Raw genomic sequence first — 26,937 nt, 5'->3', positions numbered from 1 at the left:
CATTATTGAGACTTACAGATATCCAACATGGTATATTCGGTGCTCCTGGAGTGGAGGGAGAGCGAAGGTCAGCACACTGAGCCATTGAAGACACTCTGATGGTGCTTTGCTTCCACAGTTGTGGTGTAGTGTTGCACTGTGACTCTGTGTGGTGTACATACGTAATTATAAGTGGCCGACCAGCCTGGGTGCTGCTGGGAGTGGAGCTCTTTCTCCACTCTGGCCTTTTCATAATATCCATCCTGCTCCTCCTTTGACAGCGACCTCCACTGAGAGCACACAGCAACACCATGTCAGCAGGTCCACTCTTGGTGCATTAAGTTGTATAATAGCTATGAATGAATCAACACATCTCCAATCTGTAAACAGTTCACTCACCATCTTGCCCAGAACTGCATTGACTGCAGCGCTGTCCCTGATGTTCAGGTCCTGCATGACCTTTTTGCGCTGCTCTCCTCTGAAGATCATGAACGCGTTCATGGGCCTTTTGATGTAAGGGAGGTCGGTCGTGCGGTTTCGTTTTCTGCGGCAAAACATAAAAAAGAAGAATTAAAAGAATGCGAAAACAACAACGGTAAACAAAACTAAATCCAGAAAAACGCTGAATCTTTTTGAGCATTTGACAGCACTCCTGGTGCTGGATGGATTGACACCATTCATTGTGGGCAAGGGTCATGAGAATTGAGTACATTTGGAGCAAAACTTAGTTCTTACTTTGGGTTCATCGCCGCACTCTGAGGAGCAGGACCAGCAGCACCGTAAACACTGGGAAGCATCCCATAAACCGGCTCTCCGTTTCTACACAGACGCAATATACAGATGTTTTAGTGCGAGAAACTCGAAGCTCGCTGGTTGTGTTTTCATTGCATTATTGAGACTTACAGATATCCAACATGGTATATTCGGTGCTCCTGGAGTGGAGGGAGAGCGAAGGTCAGCACACTGAGCCATTGAAGACACTCTGATGGTGCTTTGCTTCCACAGTTGTGGTGTAGTGTTGCACTGTGACTCTGTGGTGTACATACGTAATTCAATGTGGCCGACCAGCCTGGGTGCTGCTGGGAGTGGTGCTCTTTCTCCACTCTGGCCTTTTCATAAAATACGGCCTGCTCTTGTTTGGACAGCGACCTCCACTGAGGGCACACAGCAACACCATGTCAGCAGGTCCACTCTTGGGGTATTAAGTTGTATCATGGCTATGAATGAATCAACACGTGTAAACAAAACCTGTAAACAGTTCACTCAACATCTTGCCCAAAACTGCATTTACAGCAGCGCTGTCCCTCATTTTCAGGTCCTCCATGACCTTTTTGCGCTGCTCTCCTCTGAAGATCATGAACGCGTTCATGGGCCTTTTGATATAAGGATGCTTGACCGTGCGGTTTCTTTTTCTGTGGCAAAACATAAAGAATTAAAAGAATGTTAAAACAACGACAGTGAACAAAACTGAATCTGGAAAAAAAGCAGAATCTTTGAGCATCTAACAGCACACCTGGCGCTGGATGGATTGTGGGCAAGCGTCGTGAGAATTAAGTACATTTGGAGCAAAACTTAGTTCTTACTTTGCGTTCATCACTGCACTTTGAGGAGCAGGACCAGCAGCACTGTAGATATTGGGAACCATCCTGTAAACTGGTTCTCCGTTTCCACACAGACAAAATAGACAGATGTTTTGATGCGTGAAACTAGCGTCAGAAGCTCACTGGTTGTGTTCTCATTGCGTCTTTGAGACTTACAGGACGGGTGTAAAAGTGATGCTAAAAAATGAGCATGGCCTGACTAAACTAGTCCGACCTCACAGCTTCTAGTAGCGATCGTGTCGAACTGAGTGAGCGCCTGTCAAGCAGTTCATGGTTTTCACCAGCAGAGGGCAGCGTGAAAGAGGCGTCGGTGCGCCACAGTCGCTGAAAAACATGTTCATGCTGTTCTACAACACAGCCGAAACAAATGCGAAACAGTGTTAATGTCGGAGAAAACGTTTTACTGTGGCCTCGACAAAGCCGTACTCACTGTCGCCACGTCTCGAAACTTGCGCTCATTGTGTGATTTACCGATGAGTGAACTTTCTGTCGAAGCCCCACCCTCCTATAGCGACTGCGCAGGTGCTTACCAGGCCCTTTTGGTCGAGGAGGTCTTAGCGCCCTTTTCAGACATGGTTCCAACCAAGAATGATTTTACAACTGGGAACCGGACTGGCAATATGACGGCACGGCGATTCTTCTCCAGTGTCCAGTTGAGGTACTGCAGCCAACACAACATAGGCCCAAGAAGCATTGTCCACATTTTTTCCAATACAAATAGAAACGCCTGTAAAACTGCTGACAGGACGACTGCGAACTTAAGCGTGGTTCAGTTTTTATTTTTTTATTTTTTTTTATAAAGTTGAGAATCTCGCCAGACAGCGTTACTGCGTCGTACGTGCTGTGTCTCGGCTTGTCCTGATTTGCTGATGCGTCCTAATGCATTACGGGAGCTACAGAGGCATGACAGGCAGTTCTATGGCTGAAACCGAAACCTTATGTGCTGGGTGAGCAACTACATTGAAATGAATGGATGGACCTTGCAATTGGATGCTGGGGCTTGACTCCAACACAGACTGGCAGAGAGACACAATGCACCCTGTCATACATGCCCACGCACACACACACACCTTTTCTTTTTCTTTTTTTCTCTCTTCTTTTTTATTTATGCTTCTGTCCTTTACCCGGGACAAGTGACACTCCCTGCGGGACGCCCCTCTTTTGACCCAAATCTGGGACGTCCCAGCCAAAAAGAGACTGTTCGCAACTAAATCTGACTTTGCTGATTTAACTGGATGGATGAGATGTCATTCACCCCGGAGGACGTGTGGATGGTGCTCCTCGGATCCGTTGAGGTGTCGCAGTGGGAGACGGACGTGCTGTGCTACCTGCTCCAGGTCTACCTGTGTCATGCCCTGGACACCTGCAACTGGAAGATACTATTGCAGGTGCAACACGGTTGAGGACTATCAGAGCCTGAGTGAGCTGAGGCAGAAGGGGCTATGAAGATGCTCTGGACAGGGTCAAATCAAGCATGCAGAGGGTGAGTCGACACCTAATTTAAATGAAATTAAATGCTCATCATGTATCATGTTTATACCAGAAATAACTGGTATTGCTAATTTCTTTGATATTCTCGAAAAGAAAAAAAAATAGCAATATGTTTTAAAATGCCACTAGAGCTCTGAGATCTCTGGTGGGGCAACAGAGACACAACAATAAAGCACCTGTAGCTAATAACTATCTGTTATTTGTTAACCTGTAAAGAATCTCTGGACTAGACAAGAAGGAAAACAAAAAGTATTGACTAAGCTCAAACCAGCCCTGAAAAACATACAGTTTTATTCTCTGTCTCAGCACAGATTTTTTTCCCCATGAAAATCATAACGCTTGTTCTTTACTTTCCTTTTTTGTGTGCGCCTAGATGCAGACGAGATGGTTATCGGGGACGGAGGCTTCGTCTTCGCCCTGGAGAAGAGAGGTTAGACAGAGGCAGGAACTTGTCTCTGATGCATACAAGGTGTTTCTTTTGCGCTTACACGTGCACGCACCATCTGATGAAGTTGGTTGTGTGTCCTTGTCTCCTGGCTCACAGGGAGTGCAGATCAAGAAGCAGCTGGGTGTGTTCGTCATCAAGGACGTGGACGTCCTCATCGCGGAGGTACATTGTTGGCTGCCTGGGGCGTCCCCAAGGGGCCACGCTGACCTGATGCAGCAGAAGGAGGCCACCAGCGAGCAGCAGCTGCAGGCTCTGTTTGACAAGGCCCAGTGCCAGTGAGCTTCCTCCCAGGTACCGTTCAGAGGATCGAAGAGTCTCTGAAGTTTCCTCCACCCTCCCTTAAAAGCCAACATCTGTCTGATTTTTTTTTTGTAAATGACAAATTTTACTGTGTTTCAGGAGAGATCCGGTAGTCGGCACTTGAAATTAGCACTCCAGTTTGAATCATTTAAATGCCTGTATTTTTCCAAGGACTTCTAGTTGCGTGAACTTATTGCAAGAGAAAAATAAGTGAAAACACTCGGCATGTTCTTAAAGGATGGGGCGCCACCAGGTGGTTAAAAAAAAGTGTGCAGAATGAAAAGAAAAGAAATTTCGACTTTTTAAATTGACTTTCACCTTTGAATTATCTCGAAAATTATTACCACAGATAGCAATCAAATGCTTGTATAATCTCTTAGCAGTTGTTTACTTATGCTGCATTAGAAATTGTGAGTGTTTCAACTTCAGTCAGACCCCCGAAGAACATCAACACAACCTTATGATGTTAAAAATAGTAAATAATTTTATTTACATATATTTAATATATACAACATATAGACAAACAGGGATCTGAGGACTGTACACGGTGCAGAGGAGAGCTCAGTCACAGGAAGGACTGGAGATTCTGAAACACAAAGAAACAAAAAACAGGCAAACATGAGTGATGTGTGCTAGCACCCTGGTAGCCTGCCCTGTCGGATGGATGGTGATGCTAATTCTTTATAACTGCATTTCTTTTTAAATTGTAAACATGAAATTGTATTTTATTTCATCTTTTTCTTAAAAAAAAAAAAAAAAAGGTCCTCCATCTCTTTCTCATATTAATCATTTCTCTGGAAGAATCATAAACGTGCTCCTGTCATCAGGTTTTCATGAGGCCTACCTGGCACTGTTATGGAGGCGTCCATCTGCCGCTCCTTTTACTTCGACCCTACACGAAACCAGAAAAGGTCTGAGATCAGTTGGCAGAAGCATGTCTTGTGCACTCAGATGGTGCTTTGCTTCCACAGTTGTGGTGTAGTGTTGCACTGTGACTCTGTGTGGTGTACATACGTAATTAAACATGGCCGACCAGCCTGGGTGCTGCTGGGAGTGGAGCTCTTTCTCCACTCTGGCCTTCTCATAAAATACGGCCTGCTCTTGTTTGGACAGCGACCACCACTGAGGGCACACAGCAACACCATGTCAGCAGGTCCACTCTTGGCGCATTAAGTTGTATAATAGCTATGAATGAATCAACATGTGTAAACAAAACCTGTAAACAGTTCACTCACCATCTTGCCCAGAACTGCATTGACTGCAGCGCTGTCCCTGATGTTCAGGTCCTCCATGACCTTTTCGCGCTGCTCTCCTCTGAAGATCATGAACGCGTTCATGGGCCTTTTGATATAAGGATGGTCGACCGTGCGGTTTCTTTTTCTGTGGCAAAACATGAAGAAGAATTAAAAGAATGTTAAAACGACAACGGTAAACAAAACTAAATCCAGAAAAAAGCTGAATCTTTTTGAGCATTTGAGATCACACCTGGTGCTTAATGGATTGACACCAGTGATTGTGGGCAAGGGTCATGAGAATTCAGTACATTTGGAGTAAAACTTAGTTCTTACTTTGGGTTATTCCCTGCACTTTGAAGAGCAGGACCAGCAGCACCATACATGTTGGGAACCATCCTGTAAACTGGTTCTCCATTTCTACACAGACAAAATAGACAGATGTTTTGGTGCGTGAAACTAGCGTCAGAAGCTCACTGGTTGTGTTTTCATTGCATTATTGAGACTTACGGATATCCAACAGTGTACAGGAACTGCTCCTGGAATGGAGGGAGAGCGAAGGTCGGCACACTGATGAACTGGAGACAATACAGGTGATTAGAGGAGCTGCAGTTCACATGTCTTCTTGTTGTGACAATCGCAAATGTTATATTTACAATGACTAGATCAATTCCCAAACTTGACACTGACTTTAAATGTAAACACGTAGATTTCCAGGACTTCAATTCACACACACGCCCATGAACAAAAAAGATGCCATGTGGGTGTGGGGGGATGGGGTTCTCTTGGAACTTCACGATGTGTTCTCACTGTAAACCTTCCGGCAAAAGAACACTTTCTCACCTCTTCACTCCATCCAATTCCTCCCACTGGATACATCACCTGGAGGTGCTGGTTGGGATCCAGCGAGGGAAGTGGAAGTGGAGGCTGAGGTGGCGTCGACAGGTCATTGATGGCATCAATGAGTGTGGACACCACCTCGCCCCACTCCATCCCCTCCAAAACCCTCTCAAACTCTTGTTTGACATCCATCTCTGCTGAAAAGTTTTCATGGGGGGCGAAAAAGAACACATAAACGCATGACCATCACTGCTGCCCATCTGAGAGCTGTTACAAAAGCATCAGACAACTGAAGGAACCTACAGTGTTGTCCAACACTGGGACATTTGATGACTGTATTTTTTTTTTTTTTAATTATCCAACAACAAAAGTAATAATTAAGTCTGATAAAGTCTTGCAAGTTGTTCTTGTGCATAATCAGCATGTTCACGTATAGTTAAGGTTTTGCTGTGTTTCCAGGGTAGAACAGTTGGGGTGAGAAGTTCAGGACTGATGCCTACCTGCTGTAGAGGTTCCAAACACTTTCCAACAGTACGACCTCCACCGTTGGGAAACTTTCTTATATACCCCATCGAACGTTCGGAGGATGTTGCCATGGTGATGGTGACGTATGAAGAAATGTCAGTTATGGCGAATGTTTCAAAAAAAAGGAAGGAAGTAACGCGTTTGTATTGACATACAGTAGAAAACGAGCTTTTCTGATGAGTCTTTTATTTCCGGTTACAATGAGCCCAAATTAATGCATAAGCACACTTAAAATATGGTCATATTTTCCACATAGAAGGCACCGAAAACGGCCACTTATCCTCTTAGTGGTCAGCCTCGGGGATACGTTGGCCAACATTAGCATGCTATGCTAGGTGTGCGTGACTCCGCTAGGCTTTTAACGTAAAATTGAGGAAACAGTGACACCCGCTGCCCTTGCCGTTTGCATGGCGTGACTCAACAAGTCTGACCTCACAACAGTAGCGATCAGGTCAACCCGAGCGAGCGCATGTCAAGCAGTTCATGGTTTTCACTAGCAGAGGGCAGCATAAAACAAGATGTCGGGGCGCCATAGTCGCCGAGGAGCCGAAAGAAAGAAAGAAAAAAAATAATAATCTTGCGACGGATAAAAATTGCTTGAATATGATAGAATATAGTTTTAATATATGCCGATATGGTATGCTACATGATTTAAGTTGTAAATATACACTCACATTATAACCAAGTTAGTCATAGCATCACTTTTCAAGTCCCTCGTAGAAGATGGCATGTTTCAGGTTGATGGAATGGAATAGAATAGAATAATTTGGACATAAAAGAGTAGAATAGAATAGAAACCCCTTTACTGTCATAATACAGTCTTCCACAAGATTGTTAACTGGCATCTGAAGCATTCTTTTAAAGTGCTGGTCATGCGTTGGTGGGGATCTCAGACCAGCAAACAAACAGTGTCATATTTTACAAATCTCAGTTTGGGTGTTTGTTTCCGTTAATTTTTTTTGAAATCCCAATCCTAATGTTTTTCCCCACCTGTAAACATCTTAAGTAAGAATCATCATGATAAACAAATGACATTCCATTGTGATTGTAAAAGATATACCCAAACTTTTAAAGGTTTAAAGCACCATTTTAGTACAACTTATTGCTCTTGAGACCCTCCAAACAGAAGGGCAGGAAACATGTTTATTGAGACTTAATGAAATGAAAAAAAAAACTAAAAAACAACAACAACAAAAGGAAGACTTGAGCTGTTTTAGCTCAAGCTGTCAAATGTTGTTAGCATTGTTGTCTAATAGTAAAAAGATTGCAGGCTCCCCTGGGAGTTTTATCCGTTGAATTTCATTTCATTTTCATATCAGTTCAAAGACAAGCAGATTATTCAACAACTTTCTACTGTCCTTACAAGTGAACCTGAGTGTCGATAGCTGTTGTGGTATTCTGTTTTTCATCAAAAATATTCAACGACACATAATGACATTTACATGTTGCACATTTGTGCGACGTGTTGTTAAGGTTGAATTTGTATACCTGTGTGTGTAATGTACACTGTGGATGTTGAACACTTTCACATGGCTGTCTTTGTTTATTGCCTTCACATTTCCAACAGTTCTGAAACGTGTGGGACTAGTCTATTGTTTGTTGTGGTGTGGTTGATTTTGTCCCAGTTGAGTTGCCGTAGAACATTCAGAAGTCTGCACGTTCTCAGCGCGCTTGCGTCATCGATTGTCCCACGTGCAGATGTTTATGCTCCTCGTGCACGTCTGGCGGAGAGTGAAGTAAAGAAACGTTGTATTTAATCCAGGCGGGAAGGAATTGTGGAGACCGCTAAGTGCTATCAAGATGACTAAACTGTGAGATAAAAACTTGCTTAAGTGGACTTGTCTTCTGTCACAGTCCTTCGTTGGGTTGATACGAAATTCAGACAATAGAAAACACTTTTATGCTGCGTTCATATCCTACGCGGATAAACAAGCGAGGGTGTAATTTTAAAGCACTTAGGTGGTCGCTGTCTTCTCGCTAGCTTGTGTAAACGATGCCGACGACATAGAAAAATGTATAAGAACGATAGTGATATTAAAAACTCAAATATATGAAACACCGGGGTGCTGTTCCTGTAAGGTGCCACAAAAAAACATGTACACACATAACAAAAATAATTTAATTTTAAAAAGACATCTTATGATCAGCCTTGTGAGTTTGACTTAATTTCCATTCATCGCGCGCCGTTGAAATAATAGGACACTAAAACATCCTGTTACGCCGAACGTAAAAGTGTCATAGGTTCCCACCCTGAGCGCGGGTCGCGAAGGCAGCACGGTCAGGGTTGGGGGGAGGGTGCACCAGTTAAATCCCTCCCCGGATTTGACAACACGCACGCACCTCGTCTGCTTGTAAACACAAGCCCACACGTGACAACGAAGAGCGGAGCCGAGTCGCGCGAGCGCTTTGTCCGCGAGCGGACAAAGAGCAGCACAGTCCGCGCGGTTCGTGGCCACGAGCAGCTGGGTTCGGAGCCAAAAGACAGCCGATGGGCAGGAGACCCGAAATGAAGCCGAGTGTCCGCCGCCGGTGAAACCCGAGTGCTTTTTGAAGCCGTTTCACCTCCAGAACTTCTCTCATGTCTCGACCGCAAACTTGAGGGACGTCGACGTTGGCTGCGTTTTTCAGCCGCTTGGATGCTAACCTCGGGCTAACAAAGCTGGAAGACAGCTCTTCTCAATTATTCGCCTCATTTTGGGGGGTTTTCATCTCTCTTCAGCTTAGCGAGGTTGTACCTGCCCCCTCTTTTTTGAGGTTTTTGACGGTAGCTATCGTAGGATAGCATTAGCCGTTAGCTTCAGAGGGTCTCCCCCCCCTGCCGTCCTCTTTGGTGTTAATCTTATTGACTTCGCTTATTTAACTGGTTGGATGCGATGTCATTCACCATGGAGGAAAACCTGGAGTCCGGATGGGTGTCCGTTCGACCCAAAGTCTTCGACGAAAAAGAGAGGCACAAATTTGTCTTTATCGTGGCCTGGAACGACGTCGAGGGAAAGTTCGCCATAACCTGCCACAACCGCACCGTCCAGAGGCGCTCCGCGTTCCTGCTGGAGCCGCTCTTCGACGGCAACTCTGCGGCCGACAAGTGCGCCAGGAGCTCGGCCGCGACGCGCCACGACGAGCTCCACACAGCGGCCAAAGTCAGACCCCACTCAGTCCCCAAAGGAAGGGCCGCGACAAAGCCGTCAAAGGTCGGCAGTTCCCACGCGTCTGAATGTTTCAGCCACGCGTTCGGCTCCTGGGACATCGTCACGCCGAGAGCGTTGGACCCGGAGCTCCTGGACCCGGTGGACGTCCTACTCTCTCCGGATGATGTCGAGCCGGAGGACGGGGACAGCAGTGGTAGCTGCTGCCGTGAGGACTTCAGCTGGGCCGGCCTCTTCTCTTTCCAAGACCTGAGGGCAACTCACCACCAGCTTTGCGCCGTCAACTCGGACCTGGAGCCGTGTCTGCCCCTGTTCCCGGAGGAGCAGTCCGGCGTGTGGACGGTGCTCTTCGGCTCCACCGGCGTGTCGCAGCGGGAGACGGACGCGCTGTGCTACCAGCTCCAGGTGTACCTAGGCCATGCCCTGGACACCTGCGGCTGGAAGATACTGTCGCAGGTGCTTTTCGCCGAAGGGGACGACACGGACGAGTACTACGAGAGCCTGAGCGAGCTGAGGCAGAAGGGCTACCAAGATGCTGTGAACCGGGCCAAGAGAAGCATGCACGAGGTGAGTGTCCACATCTAGTTTGTTTTTCGAGATTGTCTCGCATGAGCATGACATTGGGAGTTTTGTGGCACTTCTGTGTTCATCGTGTGTATGTATTTGCACAAAGCCCTCTAATCGGATAGGATTTTATTTTTTTTTTCAGGAGGAGCAACACAAACCGCAGTCTGCCGAGTTCACAAAGAGCGTGTAGTTTTTCGGAGCAGAATTTGTGCTCCGCTTATTCTCCTCCTCTTCCTTTGCCCCTCTCACCTCCCCTCCCCCTCCTCCCCCTGCTGTGATCTACCATCTGTTGTTGCACACTCACAGGCCTGTAACATGATCTGGTCAGGCCAGACATCACACTGCAGCTGGCTGAGCAGTCTGAAGGGAGTTACATGGAAACAGAACAATCAGAAGTGGAGTAACAGGAATGATTTGTCATCACTATGGTTCAGATAGGGCGGGGAGGCGTTTTTACTCAGAAAGTACCATAGTTTGTGTCTAAAAAAAAAACAAACAAAAAAAAAACCAAAAAACGTTTTATTGGACTACTTTATTTTATTTTATTTTAATTATAACCACCAGCTCGGCTAAATCATGGTGACAGTGACGTCTAAGTGATACCATGGTCCCTATCGTGACATAGCTGCAGGCGAGTTTTGCTCAGTTGTTGAATGACACACAAGCAACCGGGGGTGTGTTTTTCATCAACCAGGAAGAGACAGTTTTAATACAAAACAACTCGCATGTTTCTTTTGTAGGAGCCGCCAGCAGGTTCTTTTAGCACCTGGTGTTGTTGTTATTTTTGATAGTTTACACTGGACTGTTCTCTCAATATGATCAGGTGACAAGAACTGGGGAAAATACTCACGATTCACTGATTATTGCTTATTACTGTGATGTTTGAATGATGTTTGAAAGAAGCGCAATGCGAAAATACACTCTTTTTTTTTTCAATGTTTTGGTTTTGGTAGCACTCGGAATTCACCATGTACAACCCGCTATCCAATCCGAGCCACACAAATAAAGAAGCCTGAAACCACAGAGGTCAGATCATACTTTTGTCTGCATGTGAGGATGTGTTGGTGGTTAAATAACAGGCCACACTAGCTCTGAGATCATCTGTCCATTAAACCACCGGTGGAGCAACAGACGGGCTAAGACACGTGGCAGCTATTTGTCATATGTTGTTTGTTGAACAGGAAAGAATCTTGGGACAAGAGGGAAAAACAAAACTTGTTTCATAACCTCAAACCACCGCTGAGTAAATCTCTCTCCCCCCCCCCCCCCCCTATATTTCAGGAGTTACAAGTGGTAACGATTCTCACTCAGACGTAAACGCACTAGATGATGATATTGCCGTTTAATTGCTTCTGTGAGGAAGACGTCACGGATTGGGATTAAGACATTATGCGATTAGAGCAAAGTAGAAGAAGAGCCATTCTCGTAGTTTCTTGTTAGCGCCGTCACCGTGAGCAACAAGGCCATTAAAGCAGATTTATGTTTGGATCGCTGAGGCGGTTGCTTTGGAGGAGGCGTGAGAATGCGTCATGATTTTATACAGCCTTGAATGTGCACCTTAGTCTGTGGGATCGGGGGAGCTGACTGCGAAAAGTTTGCCAGGTTTCAAAAAATAGCAAATGTGGGCCATGCATCTGTAAATCATTGTTGGCAGACAGTCCTCGTGTGGCACATGTTGGCAAATAGTTCTTTTTTTTTTTTTTTAATGGCTTCGCTGGGCTTCTCGTGTGTGACGGTAATGTCAAGCGTCTGATAAGTGGTGAATCATTAACTGACTTTGCTAATTTGATGGATGGAAACGGCAAAACGACATGACCAAAGCAGCTGATTCCCATTCTATTGAAACCCTCAAAGTCATTTTAAAATGTCTATAAAAGTAGGCAACACCAGATTATTCCTAATCTACACATTGGGGCTCTAAAATCACATATGTTATCCTCCTGTTATGGAACTAATAAACATTATGTCGTTTAGAAAGTTATGGGAGTCTGAAATTGTAATCTTCAAATCCTAATCTGTAAAAACCAAACTGTCTATAATTGTGACATCAGCAGTTTGAAGTTCAAGATCCCTAAATCTCAAGAGAGATAAAAACATAAATAAAAATAAGATAATAAATAAGATAATTCCAGATTTCCGCCACACCCGTGAAACAATTGAACTTGCTAACTTGCAATACTTGAAATGTGTTTTGAACTCGAGGCAGGTCTCCAGTTCCGTGCACGTCTGGCGATCTCGAACGACGAGCGATGTTGCCTCGCGTAGTGTCCCGTGCGCGAGCTGTTATTTCAGTCCCAGCGAGAGTCCTCGCTCGCCTCTAATTACGCCGTAGAACAAGCACCGGGCTTTGTGGGGACGCTGTCCCGGCATTTGTTTGTTTGGATGAACAAGCCGGGATTGTCTTCCCGCCCGCCCGCTGGTAGTTACTTTTAATCGCGCGCTCGATCGACGCGTTTAGTTTGCGCTCCGGCGGCGGCGGAGGCGCAGGGCCGAGGCGCGAGCACGCGTCAAGAGGCCAGGCGAGGTCGCGGCGGCGGCGGAGCTGCGCCGTGTGCCTCTTTACGACTGGCGTGCCGTAAATCCTCTTACACTGTACGCAGTCCAAGTCTGTGGAGGGACGAGAGCGTCTCTGTGTTTCTCAGGTGATTAATGTGAGCTGGCCAGAGAACCCCCCCCCCGCCGCTCATCTGTGCAATAACTAACATGTCTGTTCGACTTTTTTTTTTTACGCTGCTCGGAAATTGGGGGGGGGCAGCCATCAAACAGTGCCTGAGTTCTGTCAACGCTGACCTCCGTCCTTAACTCCACTGCGGAGTAGTTCAATTACAGGCAGAAAGACAGAAGCTGGCCGACAAGATGGAGCACTTTTTTTTTTTTTAGTGCGGACAGACTGGAAGAGTTGGTCCTGATGACAGGGTTGGAGCTCATATCTCCATAACACACTGTAATTACGATCTGGTCGCGCTAAGGAGGGAGGTGGGGGCCGGGGGGGGAGACTCTTCCTGCCGACCCGGAGACGTTGCGATGTCGGTGTGCTCCTAACGTCGGATGTCTTGACAAATGGCGAGGATGTGCGACGTGGCCGACTAACCCCGCGGGCCCTCGGCTAGAAAGGAGAGAGAGAGAGAAACGCTCCCCCTGGTTTAAATGGGATTTCGTCTCCGCGTCCCCATCATGGCAAATTAAAGGGCTAATCCAGACGGAAAAAACAAAGTGCGCCTTCTGCCGTTCCGGGCGGAACTAAGCCCAAGTTTGTTGTCGCCGACCTTTTCAAGGGGCAACTTTGGGGTCGAGTCGTACGTTTCCGACTGTTATTGAAATCTGACCCTCGGCCAGAAGTTGAGACCAGGCCTGAAAAAGGAGGCTTAAGTGAATAATTCACCAAGCTGCCTGTCGTTTTCCCTCAAATCCTTCAAGTTGGCCGGCACAAGAAGCGGCTCGTTGACTGGACGTCTTTGCAAATTGCGGGGTTGTATCCGCATTTTATTTGATAAGACAAATTTCTGCAATCTTTTTTTTCTTTCTTTCTTTTTTTCTTTGCAGTTAAACAACACGTCTTCTTTCCTTATCGGTGCCGGCGAGACAACAATGACAACATTCCCCCCCCCCCCCCCCCCCGCCCCCCCCAGTGGGACGTCACACAGTCAATCCACGTGTGACTTTGAATATGTAAATAAAGTTTCAGCAGGAAGTCTGCGATGCATCGGCCCGTCGTTAGCAATTCGGCTCCGCTGCGGAACAATGCGACGCCCCCCCCCCACCCACCCAGGCGTCGGCCATTGTCAGTCGACGAGCTTCTCGCCTCGCTCCGGTCACTCGGTCCGGAGTCGGCCCCCCCCCGAGGGGCACGGCAGAGGGAGGGGTGCGGGGGGGGCATTTGAAGGTGGACAACAGTGAGAGCAGTGTTGGAAGTGAATCGCTGCTGTGTCTCACGGAGGTGCTCCGGGAAGGCAGCCCGAAGTCAATATAAGAGTGTCCATTCACCAGACCAAGGCCCCGGGCCCGATGATGCGCGTCAATATTTTCTGAGGACGGAGGGGAATCGAGCACGTCGTCCGTGGGGTGGTGATGGTGGGGGGGGGCGATGACGAGCCGCTGTCACGTTCCGCAGGCTTTTTTTTTTTTTTTTTTTTTTTTCCAGTCGGGAGGCCTCCGGTTTATTCTCACTCTGCCACCCACGGGCCAACATATTTCACTGCATCACTTCGGCTCTTCCGCCATACTGCCCCCTATTGTTTCTCCCGCTAAAGTGTTCTCGCTGCTCTTGGTTTCATAGATATAGTCTGGATTTTTTTTTTTTTGTCCCCTCCCTTGAGCCACAAAAGAGTCCTTGTTTTAGCAGCCACTGAATGAGTTAGGCAAACCAAATACGGCGTTTAATTCAATCTCCACATGTCTCAGCTGAGACTCTCCACTGCGCCAGTTCTCCGGCTGCAAGAGTTTTTATTTGTCACGTCACGTTACGTGGCAGTGTTTTACGTTGTGCGTTACGAGGAATAGAGAAAGTTTAAAAATCATTTCTTTCTTTCTTTTTTCTTTCTTTTATTTATTCAGCAAGTCAAGACTTATACAATAAAAACAGACAAACACAGAACAAAAACAAACCAAAATTATATAAAGCAGACATGTTAGGAAGTCCAAAAAAAAAATAACCTTGATTGTCTTGTCAGGAGGACCTCCTGAAACCAAGACGAAACAAAGTGAAGATGCAAACCAAACTCAAATTCATAACCTCTAGGCTAAAACCCAGTTGAACAGGGATATACACAGGTGCAGTAAAAGTTAAAAGTTAGGGCAAGACATCCAGTTCTTGGTTACACAGCATGCATTTGGCAGACTTTTTAAATACAGATGGAGAGAGTGTCAGAAAATGAGACGGAAGTGAATTCCACCTCTACAGGAGTGGCAAGTACAGTGTTTGAGGGGTTATGCAATGCAATATAACGATGAATTAATTGCAAACAATGGAATGCACTTATCAGAATGCTCGTCCTCCCTCCCTCCCTCCCTCACTCACTCACTCACTCACTACCTGGCTGTGTGCGTGTGTGTTGGCTGCAGGTGCTGGAGCGACACAAAGCCTTGGACAGCATGGTGGAGCTGCTGCAGGTGTACTCGGAGGAGGACGAGGCCTACGGGACGCTGCTGGAGGCCACCACTCAGCTCTACCACTACCTGCTGCAGCCCTTCAGGGACATGAGGGAGGTGGCCATGCTGCGGCGGCAGCAGATTAAGGTAAGACGCCGCTCCCACCGGCCATCTGCTTTAGGGGGCTGCATTAAGCGGGTTTTAGACCTCCCAGTAGCTGGAGCACGTCCCTCGCGTTAGTGTGTGTGTGTGTGTGTGTGTGTGTGTGTGTGTGTGTGTGTGTGTGTGTGTGTGTGTGTGTGTGTGTGTGTGTGTGTGTGTGTGTGCTGTTTTTTTTGTGGCCGGGCAGCCTTCTAAAAGGATGAGGTCGGTAGAGGGAAGGACCCCCTGAACCCACTGCCTGCTAATGTGCAGCCCTCACTTGACTTTTCCAGCCCAGTGTGAATGGCTACCCAGCGATGACGGTGCTTCAGTTTGCCAGCGTCGCGCCGCAAGGTCGCCTCGCATCTGGGAGCGCAGAGGGATCAGTCCGAGAGGCTTTCTCTCTCTCCCCCCCCTCCTCCTCCTCCACCACCACCACCATCACCACCGTCCGCCCCAGAGCAGCTTAACAACCAGCACGAGTATTACTACGCCCGCCACTAAACCACTCCGCTAAATCTGCAGCCTCAGCGCCGCCTCCTCTTTTTCCCGCGGCCCCTTCCTTAAAGCCGTCTTTGTTGGGTCCCTCCCTCTCTCTCTCTCTCTCTCTCTGCTTGGTCAGAGGCTTGAAGAGGCAAGTCAATTTCTTTTTGCGCTAATCTCGGTCGCCCTCGAGGGCTTCATTAAATCTGGACACGGCTGGACACGCATTTGAAAATGTTGTGTTTAAACCCAGCAATTCTGCTTTTTCCACGCAGACTGCAGTGTACATGCGGATGCACAGGAAATCTCACTAGAATGCTTTTTTTTTTTTTTTTTTTAGTGAAATGCAAAATAGAAAATCCATTGTGAGTACTGCAACACAGACAAATGTAGACAAATCTCGAGAGTCAACAAAAGAGAGTGAAGGCTGGAGCTGATTTTTATGTTGATCACGGGGGACGTACCACCATAAACGAACAATCGAAACCCTAAAATATCAATTTTAGAACAAAACATATTGCGACCATTGGGCAAGTCTTGCATTACTCAAAGGGTAACTGTACCAAAGTTAATCAGACCTGAACCAGAGGTGCCGCCGCTATTCACGTTTGAGCAGCGGCCAAGGTTCATCTCGCACACGGATCTTTGTGAATCAGCACGTCCTGTCAGATCTGTCCGTCGCCGCCATTAACAACCGCCACTCCACCAAGTGGTCAGCACCGTCGGCAGGAAGCGCCGCACTGGGGAACGCCGTGCACCACCGCGGGCGATAAGGAGTGAATCGCACACAAGCAGCGTGTGTTCGTTCCACATTATCGTCAGCGGGAGCGGATCCCAGGATAAGAAACGGCCGGCGTGATCCCAGTGGAGGCTTGGCCGCCTCGAGGGGCTTCATTAAATCAACCAACCAAGCAACCAACCAAACCAAACCAAACCAAACCAAACCAAACCAAACCAAATCAAATCAAAAGTTCCTGGATTTTAACTTCTTCCCACGCTAATTGTTGGGAGGATAGCGCCACACTGTTCCAGTGAACACGATGGCAGCAGCTGTAAGTGGGGAAACTGAAATGTGACGACAAATGGTCAGTAAAAATCAGTCGACCTCTGAGTACACAGCTTGCTCATCCGTCAAGCGGACACCAACCAATGCAAACACCTGTGAGGGAGTGTGTTTAACACATTAGAGTGCCACGCTGCTGCATTTGCGCACACGCGCACTCGCGCACACTGCAGTTTAGTTCGACTTAATCCTCTTTCAGCTGCAAACCCCAACTATGATACCAAATTTGGATTAATCCGCCGCAGAAAGTAGTCCCTGACAAATGACCCAATTTCTTCCTTTTGGAAAGTAGACATTTGGATTTTTATCAAACATTGGTTGGATTCTCAAGTAACTTTTTTTTTTTTTCCCCTGTTTCCGGTTACGCTCTATTGCGACAATGGTATTGATACACACTTTAGATGGCCTTTGAATTGAGCTTTGAATGCAGGAGAAAAAAAACATTGTAATTGGTGGATTGATCAAAGAGTTTTGTCCCTGAAGTCTACCTGCGAGTCAGACGGCAACAGCTGTATCACCTGCCCCGCAGGGCGCCCGGGCGACCCAACGGCTGAAAACAAAGCTGTATGCAAATAGGTTCTTGGAGGGCGGCCAGGGCGGCTGGTTTCTCTCTAAAGTGTCGAGTCGTAGGCCGGTGGAGGAGCTTTTGTTTGTGGAGAAAGGGATTGCTGTGTGTGTGTGTGTGTGTGTGTGTGTGTGTGTGTGTGTGTGTGTGTGTGTGTGTGTGTGTGTGTGTGTGTGTGTGTGTGTGTGTGTGTGTGTGTGTGTGTGTGTGTGTGTGTGTGTGTGGGTTCAGGCCGTCGGAACACAAGAAGATTGTGCACTTTGCATACACTTTGCATACTGTACTTGACGTTGAAGTGAGGTGGGAAGAGGTGAGCGGGCGAACATCGGGAGGCGGTTTCGACGACGCCGTGGTGATTGCGGGCAAAAGAGACGCTCGGTTCACTTCCTCTCCAGAGGTGAGAAACTGGTGGGGTTGGCGACAGACGAATAGAGGCCTTTCACACCAGAGGTGTTGTAGATTCAGGTTCCCAACCTTAATCCCTGACTCTATCCAGTCTGTCCCAGTGTATGCGGCAGTTCAGAAAGAATATCCCAGCAGTAGCGTTGAACCAAAGTAAAGGGGGATGCACCGGTGCTACTTTTTTTTTTTTACTGAGCGAGGAGTACTTGCAATTTGGTACTCACCCATTCTGAGTAATCAATGAGGTCACTACAAAAATTGCTTTGATTTTTATTTATTTGAACAACATTTCTCGCCATGTTTTTCTAGAACATGGGCGACTGTTACAAGTTTCACTGCAGTACAAAGACAAATTTAACAAAACTGTCATGCGAATATGTATACAGCTGGTATCGTTTATGATTAGAGTACTCGGTATCGGTACTGATAGCCGATTATGTTATCGGTGTGTCTCTGAGAAGAAGTGTCAGGAAGGCAATAAAGGCAAAGCAGCTGAATGCTAATCACTCATTATCTCCACTTTTCATTGTTGCAGCCTTTGGCGGCCAATATGTCTCCTCACAGATGGTCGGAATGTCCTGCGCTAACTGCTAGTGAGTGAGTGAGTTGAAGTGTGGGGGGGGGGGCAGCGGGGGTCAGCGATCACCCCTACAAAGGGTGTCGAGTGCGTTTGCCGATTGTTGCACTGACAGGCGGGATCGGCTGCGGGCCCGAGAGCCGCGTCCTCGGTGTCCCGTGTCCTGGAAGGTCAGAGGTCAACCGTGAATTAAACATGCGGATGCCGAGCGTCTGGTTACTGTGTCTCGCATCGGCCACCGTGCGGTAACAGTTGACGGCTGTTGTCCACTCGTCACCTGATTGCCGTTTCCGGGCAGAACTCTTTCGGAGCTGGAGCGTCCCGCTGTGTTTCGCTCAACTGTTGTCAGAAGTTGGTTGGAACAAAGTGAAAGGAGTTGCCCTCCCAGATGAGACGTCCGGTGGCTGTTCTGTGTTGGACTTTAACGCGCTAGGCTAGGCCAGGCTAGGCTCGCGTTCGCTTCCTGTTTTTCTTCGTTATCTTTGTTTTGTAAAGACAAAAAGGAAAGTTGATTGAGGTCATGGAGTCTGGATGACAGTCTTTTTGTTCAGATTTGTTGTTTTGTTTGAGTCAATGTCCCAAAACTAGAATGTGACTGTTATTTTCTTTTCTTGTTGTTATCAGTATTTGTTATGATTATGAATATTTTGAAATGTCTTGAGTTGTTGTGGATGTTTTTTTGAGCTCTTTGTAAATCTATATAAAAAAAGAAGAAAAAAAAAAAGATGAAAGAAGATGGCAAGAAGGATGTGCGAAATACGAAGGAAAAACCCAATCCTTGTTCTTTCGTCTTTTTTCTCAAGAAAAAGAACGAGCTTTGCGCTTTGCTTTTTGCCAGCGACTCCCTCCCAAAGCTTCGCGATCTCCCCCGTGGAGGTGCGGCTCCGCCGTCTCCTCCACAAATGTGGAGCTTCAGCTCGGAGCAGATGGCGCTCCGACGACGACGACGACGACGTTCTCGGGGACTATTTTTAGCCGCGGATTAGTAACACATTTCATCTCTCCGGCGAGGCCTTTGTAGCGGCGGGCGTGGGGAGCCGAGTTAAAATAAAAACGTGAGTTTAAAAATACACTCCCGCGTATCGCACAATTAAAAAGTAAAATTGGGCCTGGGCCTTTGTGCGATGAACAGTTGTTGTCCCGTTGCAATGAGAGCGTTTCTCTTCCCTGTGTGAAACAAGAAAAGCAGCAGGCTGAGCTGCGTCTCTCTGCTCTAATCCCGCCCACTTTACCGCCGCCACCGCTACCAGCGGTGCCGGCGTCACTTCTATTTCCGTCGCCAGCGACGCGTCTGTGTTTTGTCAGCGGCAGCTGTTGGGGGGGGCGTGTGAAGGATTCCCTCACGCTCTCCCTCTCTCCCCCCCCGCACAGCTTCCTGTCTCCTGTCTCCCGTGTTTGCGCGCAAGAAGGAAAGAGGATCCCGGAGCGAGTCGTCGGCCGACACCCCCGCCGTTAATATTGATGAGCTGTTTGTGACGAGGACGGAGGGGGAAAGACGGCTGTTGACTTTTAAATTTTTTTTTACACTGCGAAAATCTTTTGAATTTTATTCAGTCTCTGGGATTTTTTTTTTTTTTTTTTAAATCAAATTCTACCTGATTGATGGAGGACTGCTGTCAATTTTAGTTAACGGATGTTGTTCTGCTGGTTTTTAAATCTGTGGACTGCAGAAGAAAGCTGCGAAAGCCTTTTGTCTGTCCAGGAGAAGAACTCCGCAGTCCTCAAATCCTCTTCGTTTTGGGTGTGAAGACCACCGAGCTGCTCGGGTGGAGACCAGTCATTGTCTCACAGCTCCAGCAGTGCTGTTTTTGTTTTTGTTTTTTGCAATTCATTTTGGCTCGGCTGAGCCTCCCGGCGGCGGGGGGGGGGGTTTGTCACCACAGCGTTGGGTGCAGCGAGGGGAGGAGGGGGAATTCAAAGGAAGGTGGCAGCATCAACACAGCGCAAGGACTCGACCAATACTTTGTGAAGGCAGAAACTTTAACGAGGAGGGTCGCACGAGGGTCAGTGAAATTCCACGAGCTGCAAAGACGACTCATGGATCATAATATAAATCATGGGAATTTTATAAGAACTGATTTTGTCGTCGATTTTCGAAGTAGTGACCTTCGAAAGATGCCGTCAAGACAACGGACACTTTTGCAAATGATTTGCAGAAAGCGTGTGGAAAACACATCTCGCATGTCGTTTGTACAGCGTTGGCAAAAAGGCAGCGCTTTGTTGTTTTTTGGGTTCAAGGTTGAGTCCCTCGGTGGGTCAAGGCTCAATTCCCGTGACAGGTGGGACGTAGCCGGTGCTGCCAGCGCCGGCGCTCGTGCAGGAGGCCACGTGTCTCAGCCGGTGTTTCTCAACTGGTGGGTCACAGCTTCGTTTGCAGTCCCCCCTTTTTATGGATTTAAAACATATTTACGTTTATAGAGGAATTGTTGGGTATTTAATTTATCATGGAGGAAAGAGAATTCAATTCAGTAGTTAAATTTTTCCTTTACTAGACATTTTCTTGTGGAATATTTGGGTTCCGCCTTCATGAAAAATGTGGGTCCTGAGACTCCACCAGTTGAGAACCAAAGGTCTAAACTATAGAGAGATAAATTGATTGACAGATGTTCTTTATCAATCACAAGTTGGAGAAACTACAGTGCTGCAACACTAAAACTTCTTTGATCCAATGAGACTTTGTTGGCATCCCCCCCTCCCCGCCCCCCAAGTTTCTATTTGAACCTTTGTCACTTCCTTCACGCCGTTTTCAGTCATCGTGCATCATTTCTAAATCCATTCCGGACCGAAGGTCAGCGCCGTTGTTTATTTTTTTTTCCCACGTTCCTCGTGCGATTCCTCCTCCTCCTCCTCCTCCTCCTCGTTCCTCTTCCACCTCCTCTGCCTCTAAACTTTGCCTCCGCCGTCTGACGTAATCCCCCCCCCACCCACCCACCCCCTCTAACGCCGCCACACGAAAAAAAAAAAGAGAGAAAGAAAACACACACGCACTCCCTGTTCCCACCCCTCACGTGCGCGCACGCACGCGCGCACTCACACACGCCGGGAACACGCAGACGAAGGTCTTCTGAGGTTGGTCGCCGGTCGCTCCCAACTTTCCCGAGCACCTCCGCACATCTGGTTTACATTGAGAAATTAATACAGGCTCGTCTGTCTGCCTGCCTGCCTGCCTGCCTGCCTGCCTTGCGAGTGGGAGTTGGCCCTCGTGAGCCTCTGTACATTTTGTTCCATGTGGTCTCCTCTTGTTGGAGGAAGGGGAGGTGGTGGTGGTGGTGGTGGTGGTGGTGGTGGTGGGGCGGGCAGGACTCCACGTGGCTTTTTTTCCCCCCCTCTTGTTTCCAGCTCTTTTTCACATGGCCGGACACGAGTCGGCGGAGTGCGATACCGTCGGAGACGTAGCGCCAAACTCCGAAACTCGGAGCCGCCTCACGTTTTTTCCTTCATCCCAGTTTTTGCTTTTTTTTCCCGGAGCTCCGGCTCTTGTTTTGTGTTTGGTCTGGCGGGCCCAGTAGGACACTGGGTTAGTGTCACTGTCAACACAAACACGCTCAGGCATGCCTTTGGTCGGTCAAGGCTCTGCCAACACCGCCCCCTGCTGTTATCATCCGGTATGACTGGGCTCGCCAAGGGTTGCGATCTGTGCCAGCCAGTCTCTCTCTCTCTCTCTCTCTCTCTCTCTCTCTCTCTCTCTCTCTCTCTCTCTCTCTCTCTCTCTCTCTCTTTCTTTCTCTCTCTCACCAGGTCAGAGACACAGTAGTGCTTTCTAAAGCGCAACAGGAAGTTGCTTTTCTCGGCCAGATCGCTGATTCAAACCACACAGACACAACGTTGCTCCGTCTTAATAATCCGTCTCGCAATATAAACACTGACTTTTTTTTTTTTTTTAACACTTATTTACATTTTTCATCTTCTCTTTGAACTGTATACGCTGCTGTTACTATGCAAATTTCCCCAGTGTGGGATAAATAAAGGCATTCCTCCTCTTCTTCTTCTTCCTCTTGAGGGACCCGTCCGTGTATTTTTATCGTATTAAAAAAAACCAAAACCTCTGACTCACTACGTTTCCTGTTTACGTCCCCCTGTCACCAGTGCTGTGATCACAGACCGGAGTAGACAAAGAAAGAGATTGTGAAGAAACCTCGCAGCTCCCACGCTCTTCACCTTGCACACTGTCACATACATGTCAGGTTCTTGTTTCACTTTTTACAGTGGAAAAAATCCCAGGGCACGCCTCCAACCAAACATTATAGCATTATATATTTTTTTTAGCCTACAAATGACTATACTCTGTTCATTTCTTTATACTCACTCCATGTGAAACCTGGGCCTGTTTAGAAGCTGATATCCTGTGAGGAATTGAGGGAGGAAAATAGGCTTACATTCCTTTTAAATCTTATTTTTTTTAGACCAATTTAGTGAAATTGGATAAGTTTTCACAGCCCACCTGACATTATCTCACAGACACAGTGTTTGAAATACAGTGCCCCTCCTGGACAATGCTTTCTGTTAGAGGCCGGTAGAGGCCGGCAAGGCGGACGCGTGTGATTTCAGACAGTTTTTTCAGATGTCTCTCCGGTCTAATCGGTCTTCTCTGCCCCCCCCCCCCAACAGATCTCCCTGGAGACGGAGCGCCTGGGTCCCCGTCGCGTCGAGGGCCTGAGGCGGGAGGACGAGGAGTGGCAGAAGAAGGCTCACGCCGCCGTGCTCTCCATCCAGGAGCTGACCGTCAAGTTCTTTGAAACCACCACCAGGGCCCAGAAAGGTACCAAAAAAAGAGAATCTCCCTCCTCCTAACCCCTCACTTCCCTTTTGGACCTGTGCGCTGGGTGTTTACTCTCATGGCTAAGTGCAGGTAATGCTCCACCAAGGAATGTTTGCGAATCCCCTTTAAAAATAAAGGGGATTCGCTCTGGCCTCTGTCGTGCCAAAGTCCTTCTTTTTCCCCCCTAGAAGTATTTTAATCCTCCAAACATCTCGGCCACCGTCGGCTGCCAGGCGTTTCAGCTCAGTTCTTTTCTTCTTTTTTTTTTCCCCCTGATGTTAATGGAAACAGTGAGCCAGTGAGCCCTGCCGATTGGTGGTCCCCGAGGTTCCGGAGTGAATGACCAGAATGTCAACGTGCAAAATGACATTTCCGATTCTCGTTTAATTTTGTTTTTCGTCCGTATTTCTGTTGATTCGAATGAAAAGGTCATTTATTGTTGTGAATATTACAGACTGATCAAATGTGGCCTGAGCGACCTCAGTAATCGATGGACCTTTGACTCACTGCAGAAATTCGTTGCGGCCCATAACCATTTGTATTCATAGTACCCCACCCCTAGACACCGCATTTAAACACCCCCTCATCAAAGCCACTCAGAGTAATCAATGTGAGTCTAATGGAAAACCGACCCCCCCCCCCCCTCGTCTCGCAGCCCTGTACGAGCGGATGCGGGCCGACCAGAGGAAGTTCGGCAAGTCGGCCTGGGCAGCGGCCGTGGATCGCATGGAGCGGCTGCAGTACGCCGTCTCCAAGGAGACCCTGCAGCTGATGAGGGCCAAAGAGATCTGCCTGGAAGAGAGGAAGCACGGCCTGAAGGAGGAGGTGAGCTGCGGCGCTGAAACGCGTTGGACATTATGACCTCATGCTGCAGTCATGCAGCCCTGGACTGGACTGAGCGACATGCTCGCCTAGAAACGGTCCGGTTGACCCGGACGCTTCTCTGTTTCCTCCTGTGTGAACTGTGAGACTTGTGTAAACCAGGCATGGGCAAACTGCGGCCTGGGGGCCAAATGTGGCCTGTAAAGCTTTTGAAAAAATGATATTAATAAGTAAGTCGTAAAATAGCTGTCTTTCATCTATTTTATCAGCGTTTTAAGACTCCTTTTAAATAGAGAGCTAAATATCATGGGGCTTCAAAGACACTGATTGCTTTGGTTAATTTTGACGCTAAAGCACATGTTTTTTCTTCTTTTTTTTTTTACATATCCCATGATATATTTTTTTCTTCACTGAAATGGGTCACCGGAACACTCAATCATGCTATGATGCAATCATGCATCAATCTGCTGCTGCTCCGGCTCCCTCTGTTCAAATTTAGAACCCATTGTGGCCCAACCAGTCAGAAAGCTTGCACACCCCTTGTGTAAACCTTACGTTTGATGGTATCCTCATTACACAGAAGGTTCTCCCAACAGCATCGTGCACCTCTGACCTGTCAGTGGACTCGCTAGATATGAGAGAAGCTCATGCTTTAGTTTTGTTGTTTTTTTTTGTTTTTTTTAGGTTGCCTCCCTTCTACCGAAAAAAAAGCGCCCTAGAATGGATAGTTGTCGAAATTAGCCCGTTGTGATGTCAAAGAGGGGCACTGATACCTGGATGATCCAATGCATGTACCAATTTTTTTTATTTTTTATTTTATTTTATTTTTTAGATGCAGAGTCTGAAGGACGGGGAGGACGCCATGCTGCGCCTGGACCAGCTGGAGGCGCTGTACTACGAGCTGCAGCTGCAGCTGTACGACATCCAGGCCGAGGTGCTGCGCTGTGAGGAGCTGCTGCTCACCGCTCAGCTGCAGAGCATCCGCAGGCAGATGACCGGTGAGAGTGCGGTTCACATGTTGACGCCTCTGAACTGAAAAAAACCCCAAAAAACCCCCCAAAAAACCCAGAAGTGAGCTGACGTGAACTCCCTGTTCCCTGGCTGCAGAGCAACAGGACGAGGTGGTCTACTACGACGCCTTCGAGAGCCCCGACGCCATGAAGGGCGACGAGGAGCCCGCGAGCCCGCCGTCGCCGCTCAGGGATGAGGAGCTGTGCGTGCTGCAGCAGAGGGCGCGGCAGCTGGAGGCCCGCCGGGGTCGCATCACTTCCAAGAAAGTCTACCTCAAAAACAAGAAGGTGAAGACGCAGCCGACGAGACGAGGCGGGACGAGACGAGTCTCCTTGGGCACCTTCGAGGTTTTGTCCGAAACTTAATGCGTGTGCGGCCTCTCCCCCCCCACCCACCTCCTGCTTGCAGGAGATCTGCATCGCCAATCACAACCAGAAGATGCAGCAGCGGCAGGGAGGACACGCGCAGGGCAGCTCCCTGCAGATGTTGCTGCAGGTCAGACCCCACAATGCAACACTCAAGTCTGCCGAGGTGGCAAAAGTGTTCGCATTCTGTACTGAAGTAAAAGTACGTGTGTAAAAAATACACTGGTCAAAGTGCTACTTTACAGTACAACATATTCAAAACGGTACATTCGTCGATGATTTAGCAAAAAATGAAAAAGTTGTGACAGAATAATCTGAAGGGAACCGACCAGGCGGCTTGCGTGAGCTTCTGGATCACTTTGAACAGCTTTGCTACTTTCAGTACTACAGTTTTTTTCCAATTCAACTGCAGAACAACCAAACTACAATGATAGTTATGACCAGTGAGCCATTATTGGATAATTCCACTCCGATAACAATAACCAATGTAATTTTCTGCATTTTCATTTTTCTCTGTACTAAAAACATTCACTTTTATATTTAACTGCACAACAGTGCAGTTCAAATAGCTCCACTTCAAGCAGTGACAACTATAATAATACTACTACTACTACTAATAATAAGTGTATCACTTTTAACAGAAATTATATATTTTAAACGCGTTTCAACATGTAAGCAACTCGCATGTTCTTCCAACGTATGGAGTAGAAAGTGCCGATGACGGCAACGTTTCCCCTAATTCCACCTGATTCGTCCCACGAACAGGCCCATAAAGCCTTTCAAGAGGCTTTTTATGGGCCTGTTAAGGACCTTGTAAACATGTAAAGGTCCTGCCAGGGCCGAGCGAACAGCCGTCCGCTGGTTACAATGTGAACTCACTCGTCCGCCCGCGCTCTCCTGTGTCCTGCGAAAGGCCGAGGGGGACGAGGACGAGGCCCTGAGGAACGCCGCCGTGAGCCAGGAGCGCCAGAGGACCCTGGAGCGGCTGCGCAGCTTCAAGCAGGTGAGACAGGAAAGAATGAAAAGAGAAAAAAAACAAGAAGAGACGGAGGAAAATAAAACCTTGTTTTCGCCCGGTGCAGCGCCACCCGGGTCAGGTGACCCTGAAGTCCAGCCGGCTGCGCAGGAGGATCGGGGGACCACCGTCGCCCAGCACCCAGGCGGCCGGCGTCCAGACCGACTCCATCTCGGACCTGCCGGAGCTCTCGGCCCCGCCCCCGCCGCCGCCCGACGCCTGCGTCTCCCTGCCCGCTGCCGTGGAGCTGGGGGGCGCCGGGTGCCCCCCTCCGCCCGCTTTCCTCTCGCTGCCCCCGCTCGGCGGCGCTCTCCCGCCCCCGCCGCCACCGCCACCGCCGCCTCCGCCTCCACCTCCGCCGTCCTTCTCGGAGGAGGCGGGGCCCGACAGCGGCAGCAGCAGCCTCCCTCCCCGGGTGCGGCCGGCCCACGAGCCTGAGCCCGCGTCGCTGCCCCTGGGCCCCATCTCCCCTCGCTTCTTCGACAGCAGCCAGCTGCTGACGGCCAGGAAGAAGCTG

At 48.1% G+C, this 26,937-nt stretch overlaps 3 protein-coding genes across 4 annotated transcripts in view; 1 reads left to right on the top strand and 2 right to left on the bottom strand.

Annotated features, from left to right (window-relative positions):
- Window positions 1-2: 2 nt before the first annotated feature.
- LOC142890452 (transcription factor 7-like) lies at window positions 3-2,626 on the bottom strand. 2 transcript variants are annotated; one of them, XM_076029502.1, is made up of 4 exons: window positions 1,737-2,626; window positions 715-798; window positions 379-523; window positions 3-269 (listed from the first exon to the last, which is right to left on the bottom strand). In XM_076029502.1, exons 2-4 carry the CDS (start codon window positions 774-776, stop codon window positions 69-71), a joined length of 408 nt encoding a protein of 135 aa, XP_075885617.1. In that variant the 5' UTR covers window positions 777-798; window positions 1,737-2,626; the 3' UTR covers window positions 3-68. The 2 variants fall into 2 exon arrangements, with proteins under 2 accessions (XP_075885617.1, XP_075885616.1); XM_076029501.1 differs by lacking the exon at window positions 1,737-2,626 and adding an exon at window positions 883-1,180.
- A 1,946-nt stretch (window positions 2,627-4,572) lies between these two features.
- On the bottom strand, window positions 4,573-6,532 carry LOC142890451 (transcription factor 7-like 1-B). The gene is made up of 6 exons (XM_076029500.1): window positions 6,392-6,532; window positions 5,895-6,085; window positions 5,562-5,629; window positions 5,388-5,471; window positions 5,055-5,199; window positions 4,573-4,941 (listed from the first exon to the last, which is right to left on the bottom strand). The coding sequence occupies exons 2-6, from the start codon at window positions 6,081-6,083 to the stop codon at window positions 4,660-4,662; spliced, it is 768 nt and encodes a 255-aa protein (XP_075885615.1). The 5' UTR covers window positions 6,084-6,085; window positions 6,392-6,532; the 3' UTR covers window positions 4,573-4,659.
- A 1,629-nt stretch (window positions 6,533-8,161) lies between these two features.
- jmy (junction mediating and regulatory protein, p53 cofactor) overlaps window positions 8,162-26,937 on the top strand; it is a 21,610-nt gene continuing 2,834 nt past the window's right edge. Inside the window, exons 1-9 of the mRNA XM_076029499.1 lie at window positions 8,162-10,129; window positions 15,191-15,364; window positions 23,057-23,207; window positions 23,863-24,032; window positions 24,862-25,027; window positions 25,137-25,327; window positions 25,449-25,535; window positions 26,319-26,408; window positions 26,488-26,937. The exon at window positions 26,488-26,937 is cut by the window's right edge and continues 40 nt beyond it. Of these exons, the coding sequence (XP_075885614.1) occupies window positions 9,290-10,129; window positions 15,191-15,364; window positions 23,057-23,207; window positions 23,863-24,032; window positions 24,862-25,027; window positions 25,137-25,327; window positions 25,449-25,535; window positions 26,319-26,408; window positions 26,488-26,937 (2,319 nt within the window). The 5' untranslated portion in view covers window positions 8,162-9,289. The remainder of the gene's footprint in view (window positions 10,130-15,190; window positions 15,365-23,056; window positions 23,208-23,862; window positions 24,033-24,861; window positions 25,028-25,136; window positions 25,328-25,448; window positions 25,536-26,318; window positions 26,409-26,487) is intronic.

Source organism: Nelusetta ayraudi, unplaced genomic scaffold (assembly GCF_046127955.1).
Source record: "Nelusetta ayraudi isolate G7.1 ecotype Tasmania unplaced genomic scaffold, CSIRO-AGI_Nayr_v1 ptg000026l, whole genome shotgun sequence".
NCBI classification, from domain to species: Eukaryota; Metazoa; Chordata; class Actinopteri; order Tetraodontiformes; family Monacanthidae; genus Nelusetta; species Nelusetta ayraudi.
Note: the sequence above shows the minus strand (reverse complement) of the source record. Positions and strands in the feature narration are given on the sequence as shown.

What these genes read in the sequence shown, in the direction of transcription:
- LOC142890452 (XM_076029502.1), bottom strand. Translation starts at nt 776, where the DNA reads ATGCTTCCCAGTGTTTACGGTGCTGCTGGTCCTGCTCCTCAGAGTGCG. An exon ending in AGTGCGGCGATGAACCCAAA is followed by an intron (nt 524 to 714) that starts GTAAGAACTAAG and finishes GTTTTGCCGCAG; the next exon opens with AAAACGAAACCGCACGACCG. An exon ending in ATGCAGTTCTGGGCAAGATG is followed by an intron (nt 270 to 378) that starts GTGAGTGAACTG and finishes GTGTGCTCTCAG; the next exon opens with TGGAGGTCGCTGTCAAAGGA.
- LOC142890451 (XM_076029500.1), bottom strand. Translation starts at nt 6,083, where the DNA reads ATGGATGTCAAACAAGAGTTTGAGAGGGTTTTGGAGGGGATGGAGTGG. An exon ending in GAATTGGATGGAGTGAAGAG is followed by an intron (nt 5,630 to 5,894) that starts GTGAGAAAGTGT and finishes TATTGTCTCCAG; the next exon opens with TTCATCAGTGTGCCGACCTT. An exon ending in AGTGCAGGGAATAACCCAAA is followed by an intron (nt 5,200 to 5,387) that starts GTAAGAACTAAG and finishes GTTTTGCCACAG; the next exon opens with AAAAAGAAACCGCACGGTCG.